A 12,294-nucleotide genomic window follows, 5' to 3' on the forward strand; every position below is an offset into this window, starting at 1 on the left:
CCAACTAATTGGATTATTTGCATTAGGATCAAGTAAAATGGTTTCAGGCTTAAAGTCAGGCAATGCACAACCTACAACTTCAGAGGGAAAATAAAAATACTACCAGTCACCCAGGGCAGGTGAATAAAGCAACCCTGACAAGTCCAAAGGAAAGTACAGACGAATCCCATTCACTGTAAACGTAGCTGGGAGTCTTGGAGCTGTGGTGTGCTCACATACGTGTGGACGAGGAAGTAAGGAGGGAGGTGGAGGAATGCTGTCAGTCAGTTTCAGGGGCTGTGAGAGCTCCTAAGTACATTGCTGAATAAAATGGCAAAATAGTGCTTTAAAATTAAATCACTGTGTGTATCTGATTCCAGCTCAGGGATGGGCTTTGGATCGTCTTGCAGGGCTGAGGAACAGGGCGGGCTGAGGAGCTGGTCACGAGGCAGAGGGCTCGGAGAAGCCCCCAGACATTTGCGCTTGGCCCTTCCTGAACAACCGTACACATCTCCAAAGCTTCCTCCGAGCATTTGCTTGTACTTTTCTCCACCACAGGTCAGCTACTTCTGTTTTTAGTGATTTTTTTCCCTCTCTCTCTCTCTCTCTCTCTCTCTCTCTCTCTCTCTCTCACGCTGCAGTGGAAAACAAAACAAAACAAAACAAAACCACCAAGGGCTAGAAACTCCAAGAAGAGGGTGCAGGGGGTGCTAGACAGCCATTCAAAGTCAGGTGGTGAGAGAGACACATTTTGGGATGGATGTCAAGGTCCACAGATCAAGGGGCGCAAACAAGCCCAGCCATGAGTCTGCTAAGGCAGGTAGATTAACGTAGCCACACAGTGGCTGAGAACTGGCTCAGCTAATGTTTTTGGACGTGGGTTAGAAAACACTTTATCTTTGAAACCTGGCAAACTGAAACAAGAGACTACAAATTATTTATATATGTGAGCTATAAGCAACAGTCGTATCTGCTAGAGATTGCAGGTAACAGTATCACAGAGAGGTCCAGATATCTGCAAATGGAAAAATAACTGGTAGGAAAGCAATTCAAATTCAATATATGAAAGTGACAAAATAAAATTTCCACATCCACTTAACCTATCCACGTACTAATTCAAAGCATATGTTAATTCTGTGATTTTTATATTTGTCCAGGAACATATAAATGTTTGTTTAGATATTTGAGGCTGAGAAGGCCTTTCTTTAACTAGTTTCTTTGTCTTCCAAGATATTGACAGCCTTGTTATTAGAGTAGGACAGCTAAGAAATGGTTTAAATACTTTGTTTATAAATCTCTTTTTTAAATTTTAAGTAGATGTTCAAATAAAAACAAAACAAAACCGCCAAAACAAAAAAACAAAACAAAACAAAAAACAAACAAACAAACAAAAACCCAGAAATTCTCTTTAGGAAATCAAAGTAAAATGCTAACTTGCATAACTACATTGTGGCTTTCTTACCTTAAAATTGAGCAAACCCATTGCAGTTTCCACAAAGGGGATTAAATTCATTGGTTGTTCAAGTTTTCGGCCTTTTAAGTGGAATGAAAATTTGTCTGAAAACTAAAATCAGAAATGTCATAGGTGATTAGCAACAAAACAGAAGCTCGGGCCCCTGAAATACAGACACGGGAGCAGGGCCGAAGTCCCTGACCTGAGGAAGTGGCACGCACAGCCTCCTGCATCCACACAAAGGAACGGGGGGGGGGGGGGGGGGGGGGAAGAAGAAAAAGCAAGGAAAAGTAAAGATAGCAAAGTCCCCCAAACCCCAGAGTGAAATCTCAAACACTACAATTCGTTTTCCTCCAAAGGGGATAATTTGAGGCCTAGGAGTGAGGGGGTAAAGGCAAGGTGGCCAGGTTTCAGAGCTTCCCCGGGAAAACTCGGTTACTCAGGCCTGTCACCCTCTCTTCTCTGCTAAATGCAAATGGCAGACGCCCAGAACAAAGCAGACCTCTCTCTCTCTCTCTCTCTCTCTCTCTCTCTCTCTCTCTCTCTCTCTCTCTCTCTACCTGCCCCTTCTGTTTTTGTTTCGAACTCAACACCAACACATGTGCAACTGTTGGCTGCCGTTTACCTATGTAGAATCTGTATTTTTCGTTATGGTACCAACACCACCCTTTCTTCAGGAGGGGTTTCTTCATATTTTTTTTTTTAAAGCTTACCTAGGAAGACCTTAAAAAGGAAGTTTATTTCTTTGAAGACCAAAGCTTGCCAATTTTTTCCATGAGACCAGTTCACAGCTAGCTCTGTGCTGCCCGTGGGGTAGCCCAAATTCCAAAATCTATCATCTGGAAACACACAAAAGCTCTCGCAGATCCCCCACACCCCCGTTTCAAAAAAAAGGGGGGCACAATCTAAATTGTAAATCTATTATGTCTATCTAGATCTAATAAGATGTGGGAAGATTAAAAAAAAAAGGAAAGAAACAGGTATAATAAAGATATTTTTGTAAATAAAGTTGAAAACATATATATCCATTTAAATTTAAGGAATATTCAGCCATTAATGGATATCAAAGGAAAAGGGAATTTTAATCATCTCTCCATTCAGTCTCAGTTGGGTAAATCATATCTAAGAGATTTGCATAAATATAAACCATCAAAGACTTTTCATCTTCAAAGGGGGTTTCAAGACCCTATAAGCTTTGTACTGTAATCATCACAGGTCAGCACCCTGCAGGAATAAGGCTGCTATGGCAACATAAAAAAACTAATGCTTAAGGCTTAGCATAATATTCTCACTAATAGAAAGGAAACTCATTTTAAAAGCTGGCAGCCTATTTACCAGAGGCAGGATTAGAGGTGTTATTTCCCTTTTTACCTGCCCCCTCCTTGCCTGTGCGCTCCCCCCCCTAAAAAAAAAAACTAATCACTGCGATCTTTAAAAAGCTTTTGAGCGATTTGCAGTAACTTTACAATTAGGCTAAAATAAATCACAGCTTTCAGTAATGAAGAATGATTCCCGTCGCTCCCGGCCCCTCCCTCTTAGCCGGCGTCACCATCACCTCCTCAGCAACTTTCAGAGGCCTGGAGTAACCCGTCACGACGTCACAGGCCAGGGGGAGGGGGAGAAGGCGGAAAGCACGGGGCAACCTGTACGGTACTAGATGCCGTCGTGAAAAATAAAACATAATTTATGCCACAATTAAACTTGAAAACGAGTAGTGAAATATTGGTGGCTTGGGTGTTGAATACTTAGCTATTGATTTTCTGGTCTCATGGAAAAAAGAAGAAGAAGGCGGCAGGGAGGGGGTGGGGGTTAAGGGAGAAAAAAAGAAAAAGAAAAGAAAACTCCCAAGTCTACTTGTACCATTCTCTGTGAAGGTCGTTATAGCTACAAAAATCGTAAAGTTTACAACTAGGTAAATCTTTTACAAGATACCCCCTGTTCTTAATGAACGAGATCTCCAGTGCCTTTGGCTTTATGGCCAACAGGGGCATTTAAAAATCAAATATGCTAGCCCCTCCCCTCCCCAGCCCCCTCTTTCTTAAAAAATTGCATTAAGTACTAACACAAAAGGTAACTAGTGGAGAAGTTTCAATTAATTTTTTCAAAAGGAGACGATTAAATGTTTCCGGCCTGGTAAAGTGTTCATTTCATCGAGGTGGAGGGGACTGGGGAGGGGGGCGTGAGGAAGAGAAGGGGGGGCGAATTACAAAGAGACTGGGGAGGGGATGAAGAGGCAGGGCTCAGCAGTTCTTTCAATTCCAGTGCACACCCAATAGCGTGCTGGAAGAATGCACACTGTTGGGATTTGTGGGAGAATTGTCCCGCGACAAAAGAGGCAGAGTTACGCTTGTTACAGCCCAATAAGCCTTGCCAGTCAGACAAGAGCCCACACTAACGACAAAAGGCGAGCGGGCGATTCTCACACAAAAGAAAACAAGTAAGCCCAGCTTTCAGTTGTGCATCCGCCTTGAGGTTTTTACGCTTCACATAAATACAAACGGAGAGGAAAAATAAACAGCCCCGAAGACTTCTGCTAGCTAGAAGTCCTATTTCAATTTCAGAACGTCCCTCACATCTGAGGATTTGAATCGGTGACAGGAAGCCGTAGCTCAAGACTGGGGAGATCACACCCCCCTCCCCGCTCAGGCGAATGGTGATGCTGGTGTTAAATAGGCATTAACGATGAAACCAAAAGGCAGAGGGACTTCAGAGTCCTTCATCAGCCTAATACATATCTGAATGGGGTTGGAGCCCTCGGGACATTAATATGCTCTAAACCCTGTCTCTGAGCATCTAAGCCTAACCTTGGTGAGAGCTCCAGTTTACCAAGTAAACACAAGCCCCGGATGACAGTCTTTACCAGGATTCCAATTCAGAGCTGCCGACACAAATACCATGGCATCTACACGTGTAATAATTTTCAGTCTTCTAGTAGCTACATTCAAATAGTAAAGTGGAACAGGCAGAGTGACTTTTCAAATCTTATATTCAACTAACAGATCCCAAATATTATTATTGCAATACGGAATCGATATTTTTTTTAAAAAATAGAGATATTTTCCATTTTTTTTCTTTCTCTATTTGGAGAAAGTATCAAGATTCTAAACCCAGGCATGCACCTGACTCATTACGAGCACGCCTCATTTGCACAGGCCACAGTTCAAGTGCTCAGCGGCCTCATGTGGCAGGTGACCCATGGGTTGGATCATAAATGTCCAGCATATGCAGGTGGATTTAAAAAGGTGAGCAGTTCGGGCTGGAGAGAGATGGCTTAGTGGTTAAGAGTACTTGTTGCTTTCCCAAAGGATCTGGGTTCAATTCCTAGCACCCACATGGCAGCTCACAGCTGTCTGTAACTTCAGGGCTCTGATGCCCTGATACAGACATACGTGCAGGCCAAATGCCACTGTATATGAAATAAAAGTAAATCTTTAAAAATTTGTTTTCAAAGTTAGCAGCTTTAGCAGGTATATGGCAGCTGCTCAGCATATTGCTGCGGCTAGATCCGCAACCTCCAAGATTAAAAAACAAAAAACAAAAAACCAGCTGCTGCTTTGAACTCCCCACTATCCATCCTGGCTAGTCATCCCGAAGGTTCTGCCCCAAGTGGCGATAATAAAGTGGCGTTTTATTCAAGGGACTTGCAGAATAATAATAACTCCCCATTCAGCAGCCGACCCCCCACCCCACCCCCAATTTCACAATTAAAACAATCGTAGCATAATTGGGCCCATTTCAAAGTTTTCTTAAGTAATTTGACATGCCAACCACTTTACATTTCAGGTTTTTATTGGCTGAAAAGTCAGTCATGAAATGCAAACACACCTGACAGCAATTTAAAAAAAGGGCGCACCAGAGAGCTGTTCAGGAAATAATATCTGAGCTAATTAAAACCACGAGTTAAAAGCTTCCTGTTCCTTCCTCCAGTTACCCTAAGGAGTGACCTTTTCCTCCCTCCGCTGCTTTATACACAACTAGAGTCCCTCCTCGCCTTCCACAACGGCTTCAGATGAGCCTCGGCCAGGACCGGCTATGCCATGACTCTTCCCGGTGGCAGGGTGGGTGCTCAGATGGGTCAGTGTCCAGGGACTAACTTGTGAGGGCTACTGAGGAGACTGCCAGACCAAACCCCAAAAGCCAACCAGAAAGCAAAAAGCAGTGTTTCCAAAGGAGAGCTGTTCCAGGAGCCACATTGGGGAAAGCTGGCTTCTAGTGGGGAGGAAATGGTTGGTTGCATCACTCAAGTTTCACGATCCCACCTCTCTCTCTCTCTCTCTCTCTCTCTCTCTCTCTCTGTCTGTCTGTCTATCTATCTATCTATCTATCTATCTGTCTGTCTATCTGTCTATCTATCTATCTGTCTATCTATCTATCTATCTGTCTATCTCTATCTCTTCTCGTGGCACTGACTGAGTCCAGGACCTGACACACGCCAAGCAACTGCTTTATCTGTGAGCCATCTCCTTAGCCTGCGTCCCACAGAGCAGCACTGTTACTCACCCACTGGATTTCTTCAGGCCCTTCCACCTTCGGCAACATCAGAGTAGAGGGAAGAACTCTGGCCTGCAGAAATGTCTCAAGGTCAGCTTCCGCCAGACCACTGGACACCGAGTTGATTCTCACACACTTTTCTGTTGTGCCCAGGTCTAGGTGCTGCAGAGTGTCCACTATTCTTAACCGAGCTTCAGTCTGTAAATATTGAGAAAACGTATCTCCTAAACTCACTCTTACCATCAAGGAGAAGCCAAAGAACTCTCTACAGAGCTTTGATGGACACTCACGAATACTGTGATTACAGCAGCACCTTTTCTGCCCACGAAACAATACTGCAAACGAGTGATTCGTACACAGCGCTCAATGGCTGCAGCACAACGGGACTGTATGTCGGCCTACTGGCATACCTCCGAGTGCAGAGGCATTTGCTTGTTAGTGTGCTTTCCAAGTGAGGGGGTGAAATACTTAATTCATCGATTGGGCAGTAACTGCAAACTAAGCATGGTTCCAGGTCTTTTACCCACATTTCTTCATTTAATAAGTCTTAGAAGTTGGATGCCATCAGGATTGTGGCCACGTCACCCATCAGCATACCCATGTTAGGGGAAAGCTAAGCATTTGCTTTTCTGCTCCCCAGGTATCAGGGCTAAAAAAAAAAAATCATCTTTTTTATTTTATTTGTTTTCTGACTGAATTGTGTCTTGACATTCAATTAGGGAGGTGCTCACATGGATCTGACACTCGGTACCACGTGAGAAGCTCCCACTGGTCAGGTGGAAACAGTAACATCACCAAGAAATCCCTCCGTAGAGTGCTTGACAAATAGACTGTTTCTTTGATTTGACAGTCTTTGCTGCAGTTAGGAAATGCTGAAAGTCACACTTGAATTATCCCAAGGAAAACCCGTATGAGACCAAATATGTTATGTATTAGCTTTGAGTTTGAGGTGAAGACTGTGGGGTGGGCGGGCGGGTGAGAAGGCGCATGCTAAGAAGTGGGGGTTGGTGCGGAGACAAAGGACTGGTGTGGCCATTGTTTCATGCCAATTCCAGCTTCAAAATGAAGTCTTCCATCGTGCCAACAGCCCTCAACAAATTTCTCACTGCCAGAAACGAACGCTTATCAAAGGTAGTTTCATTTGAGAAGAATTTTTATTACACCAATAAAACTGTAAAGCATCTAACCACTGATGAATACATTAAAAAAAAAAAGTCTTGGAGCCAGGAGTGGTGGCGCATGCCTTCAAATCCTAGCACTCGGGAGGCAGAGGCAGAGGCAGGCGGATCTCTGTGAGTCTGAGGCCAGCCTGGTCTATAAAGCGAGTCCAGGACAGCCAGGGCTACACAGAGAAACCCTGTCTGGAAAATACAAAACCAAGCCAAACCAAACCTAAAACAGAAAAAGGGTCTTGGAGCTGGAAGTGTGGCTCACTGCTCTTGCAGAGAACCCAGGTTTAGCTCCTGCATTCAATTGGAGGCTAACAACTGTTTGTAACTCTAGTTCTCTGCGGTGTGTGTGTGTGATGCTTTCTCTTGGCCTCCATGGATACTAGTCACAGGCACACACACACACACACACACACACACACACACACACACACACATCTGTGGTTTTGTATAGGCAAATATCCAAACACATACAATAAAAAATATATAAATGTAAAAAAATTCTAACAATACGCAGCCATTTGAAGCACCTCCCTAGGAAAACAGCTCCCAGAGCATAGACAGCAATGCATTATGTGCTGCAAATGGTGGAGCCTTAGCACTCAGGAGGCACAGGCAGGCAGAGCACTGAGTTCGAGACCACCCTACTTCACACAGTGAGGGCCACACGGGCAGAATCGAAGGGTAAGAGCCTATCAACAACAACAACAACAACAACAAATGATCAAGTTAATTTACGCCAACCTGAAGTCTAAATCCAGGCAAAGAGCCAACCCAAGACGGTTGATTTAAACCAGACATAATAAGTCGGCCTCTGAATGGAACCAGGCAGGTTTCCGGGTAGGGGGCTGAGGTAACCGTGCGATGAAAGGTAGCATAGAGTTATTAGGTAACATAGGAGTGGCACCCACAAGGAGTTCAGGCCGTCTCTGTGGAGACTTGATTTGCAAGCGTGAGCGGTGAATAACTAGGCCCAAATTCAGGCAAGAGCAAGAGGAAGCTGGGGATGACGCGCCAGTGCGGCTTGAGTGCACACAATCATTTCCCTTTTCTAAATCTTTTAAAATGTGTTTTAATAGTCCATGTGTGTGTTGTGGGGAGTGTGCATACGTCAGTGCCAAAAGAGGTGGGAGGCACCAGACTCCCCTGAAGTTGCAGTCCCACGTGGTTGTGAGGGCGCCGGGAGCCAAGCTCACGCCCTCTGCTGACCTGTACCCAACCTTTACGCAAAATGGTTACTCCACAGCGCAGACCCCACTTGGGCGCCCCGCCGTGGAGTGCCGCTTTGGAAGCTAGTGGGAGCACATGCTGACCAGGAGCAGCAGCTGGCACAAGCAGGCTTCGAAGAAGGCGAGGGGATTCCTGCGCTTTCACTAGTGCCTCAGAGCCTCAGAGCCTCAGAGAGGCGAAAATCCAGCTCATGCCTCACGAGGCCTGGGAAGCTACGAACTCAGGAGGGGTTGGATTTGCAAACATCCCAACTCGTGGGTTCTCGCCCCATAGAACGTCAGCATTGCTGAACTGAGACACGCTGAATGGCAAAATAGAAGGTATTTCCCTAGACTGTTAAGGGGGAAACGAACTTTAAAAGCCAAATTCTGGTACACCATGCTGAGTATGATGGCGCAGTTGGGAGGCTGAGGGAAGGTTTTAGTCCAGCCTGGTCTACAGTGCAAGGCCCTGTCTTTAAAAAATAAAAGACATTCAATAGGCTGGCCAAACACATGTGCTCAATGACGCAGAATCCCTGGCAACTTCCTAAATTTCGTCTCTGGTGTCAAACAGAACTTGACCTCTAAGCTGTTTGGCTGGTTCCTTGGATTTGAAGGGAACTGTTTGTTTTAAACCTGTTTGTGATTTTCATCTGCTCAGATTGCCATGGTTTTGGCACATTCCAGGTGACTTAGTCAAACTCTATCCTTGTGACATTGGCTGCAAACGAAGCACCTAATTCCAGTTTCTGATCTGATTAGTCCTTTCCACGTTATAGTAATGGGCAGTGAGCGCTCGGCATCTTATTCTTTTCTTTCTCTTTCTTTTCTTCTCTGCCCCCACCCCCACCCCCTGTTGGGTCAGAATGAACAGGGAGCTCTTTCTGGGCATCCCACTACACCCTTCCAAAACTGGAGGACTGCGTCTGAGGTACATTGCCACACAGAACTCTTATTAACAGGCTGCTTGCTACAATTTACATCAATGAAGAGCGGATCCCTCTGGTAAGTATCCCAAAATATCCAACAGCCTTACTGAATTTGCACCAACCAACAAGTGTGTGGATTTTTTTTAATGGTGAAATATGTCACTGTGCTAGTAAACACACCCATGCCATCTGTTGGGCTGAGGGAAAGGCAGCTTCTGAGAACAATTAGTGCTGTGTATTCCGTTAGCTCCGTCCACCCAGTTATGAGGAGAAGGCCATTCTGTACTCACCCCTTTGACCTCTCACTGCCATCCCTCTCACCTCCATCACCCCCTTCTCTTTGTCCTCTGTCCTCCCTCTACCTCCATCTTCAGGTGGCTTAGTAAGAGGTCTACAGGTGCCTGGCGGAGGCTCTCAGTGCGGTCTTTAGAGTGACTTGCAGCAATTTAGAAAGGAGCGTGCTTTGACCACACTGCACACACAGCAGCCTCGCTGAAGGATCCTCACAGTGGATGAGCTCGGCCCTTTCGTACCTCACAGGCTGGATGGCTGAATGACAAAATCAAGGCCTTTTATGAGAAGTTTCCTTAGGTCCTGGAGCAGCTCGCTCACTGCCACGGAGTGCTCTGTACCATGTCTGATTCCAGACTTTATATGGGTTTCGGACAAGGTTAGGATGGGCCAGAACCTTCCAAGGCTCTCCCGCAACTGATCGATATGCCGTGCCACGGGCTACTTGGTGCAGTGGACCAGAGGCTAATAAAATTGTCCTTACCCATAAGCCACAGTATTATGTGACTGTGTCTGGGCCAGGAACCAAGGCGTGCTATGATTTCAGAGCCTGGGTTCCTGTCACCTGGGGAGGAGATGCACTCTGGTGACGTAAGAAAGCAGATAATCAACCATCCCCAAAGACCTGCGGCCTCCGATGCTAAGGGAGAAAGTCGGCGTGCAGTTGGCTCGATTGGCACCCATTAAAGCTAATAAGCACTCATCTTCGCAAGTTTCTAGCTCGGAACGATGAGATCTGCAAAGAAAACAACATCCGTCCACTTTTACACTCCAGTGGAAGGGGTGGTCCCTCGCGGCGGGGCGGCACAGTCTCGCCATCTGGAGAATAAATCGAGTGTGAAGTACAGTATAGTTTGGGACCAAGCTCCGTGGCGGCCGCTCAGCAGTCAGTTCATTAGCCCCAAACTTCCTGGGATTAGAGGGGCATCAATTCTACTGTCGGATAGGATAAGACAGACAGGGCACCGGATTCAAGATGCATCGAGCAACCAGGAGCCCCCTCGGGCTTATTTATAAAGCCACAAAGTATAAACAGTCAAATAAGTGCCTTAAATAACAGCGTCAACACCGTCCCCTAACATCTGAATTAACATCCCCCCCCCCTCAGCTTCTCCCCTCCCCAAACTGTGAACTTTAAAGTACACACTTTACCGGGACCTGGGAGGGGAAAGCATGCCTCCGTCACATGCTGAGGCCTGGTAATTAAGAAATAGAAAGGACTTTCTAGACTCGGGAGAGATGTATAGCATTTGTAATTAAAAACATACATAGAATTAATATTTTCATTCCAATGCCACGCTTTATGATCCAAGTTACTAGTGAGTGCTACCTTTTCTAGATCAGCCTATCCTAACCCATTTCCATGTAATCTCATTGGTCAAGTGAAGTCACAGGAAAGGCCTCTTCAAGGCCCTGAGAGCATCTTTATGTTAAAAATTTCAAGGTCTCGAAAATCCAAAATAATAATATAAAATTTTCAAAGTAAAGTTTAGTTTAAATCAAATCAAAACAAACAAACTTAAAAAAAAAACACAATACTTCAAGTGAACCATTCTGTTTAAAGACCTTGTTTTTAATCTGTTCTTTAGACACTTTTGGTAAAAAGCAGAAATGCTTATGATGCAGAAAAAGGTCATCACAAGGAGAGCATGTTGCACTTTTATAAACACACAGGATTTATCACTAAAGGGTCACTAAACAGGATGTGGTAACTGGAAAACACGTTCCTGATTCCTCTGACCTGGTGGTGTGTTTCATTAGCCGAGAGCTGGTGTTGACTTTTAAAAGGTCACTAATTGTACAAAATAATGAGTTTTGTTCTGACATTTTCAAATATGTATAGATATACTTTGATCATATGAATTTCTAGCTCATTGTTTTTTGTTGTTGTAGAAAAGAAATCTTGGTTTGTTTCTTCAAAGAGGAAAAAGAAAAGAAAGGGAGGGAGGGAGGAAGGGAGGAAGGGAGGGAGGGAGGGAGGGAGGAAGGGAGGAAGGGAGGAAGGGAGGAAGGGAGGGAGGGAGGGAGGGAGGGAGGGAGGGAGGGAGGGAGGGAAGGAGGAGGAGCCCCAGGGATGAGATTATTGTATCAACTGGCTTAAAATCTCATGCCTTGATTCATCCTACAACATTCCACCTGTTCTCCCTATTTACTCTCAAACCATAGATTTAGATACAGCAAAGTTTCTCATGTGTTTATCGTGAAAGATACATTAAAACGAAAGAGCTTATAGGGGAAAAGGCAAACCATCTTTCTCTTCATTTCAAGGACTCAGAGGGCCCAGGGGGCTTACAGTATGAGGCATCCTCGCATTCTCTGAGATGAGATTTAATTGACTCTATGACAGACAAATACACTGTATCAAACACGATGATGACATTCAAAACTCTATGGAAACAATTTATTTTATAGTCTCTGAGGCATTAAAAACATTTCTGAGAGAGCCAGCAAGAGGGGCTCTGAGGGTAAAAGTCCCTGCTGTCAGGCTCAAGGGCCTGAGCCTGACCCCAAACCACAAGGTGGAAAAGGGAAGGGACTCTTGGAAGCTGCCCTTTGGCCTCCCCGTGAACCAGGTGTGCTCCAGCATGCAAAAAAGTTACAAATATCTCTAAAAGACACTAGAGTGAAGCTCTGAGACACATGGGCCTTTACCTCTGTCTCACACCAAGGATCAAAGACTTTACATTTGTGCTTTTCACTGTAGGTAAATTTCACCTCAAAACCGGAAAAAGAACTGTAATCGAATATCTACCACTAGCCGACAGTAAGCG

The 12,294-nt window shown here is 45.0% G+C and overlaps 1 protein-coding gene and 1 long non-coding RNA gene across 2 annotated transcripts in view; one reads left to right on the top strand and one right to left on the bottom strand.

The window, feature by feature from the left end:
• The window catches only part of LOC311589465, an 80,602-nt gene extending 69,158 nt beyond the window's left edge, over positions 1 to 11,444 (top strand). Inside the window, exons 3-4 of the long non-coding RNA XR_014776560.1 lie at positions 360 to 537; positions 9,169 to 11,444. This is a non-coding gene — a long non-coding RNA (uncharacterized lncRNA). The remainder of the gene's footprint in view (positions 1 to 359; positions 538 to 9,168) is intronic.
• Positions 1 to 12,294, bottom strand: part of CLYBL (citramalyl-CoA lyase) — a 211,671-nt gene that overhangs the window by 25,805 nt on the left and 173,572 nt on the right. Inside the window, exons 3-4 of the mRNA XM_084767908.1 lie at positions 5,933 to 6,121; positions 1,442 to 1,543 (exon numbers count right to left, since the gene is read on the bottom strand). Of these exons, the coding sequence (XP_084624034.1) occupies positions 1,442 to 1,543; positions 5,933 to 6,121 (291 nt within the window). The remainder of the gene's footprint in view (positions 1 to 1,441; positions 1,544 to 5,932; positions 6,122 to 12,294) is intronic.

The sequence above is a fragment of the Acomys minous genome, assembly GCF_964271855.1.
Source record: "Acomys minous genome assembly, chromosome: 18".
NCBI classification, from domain to species: domain Eukaryota; kingdom Metazoa; phylum Chordata; class Mammalia; order Rodentia; family Muridae; genus Acomys; species Acomys minous.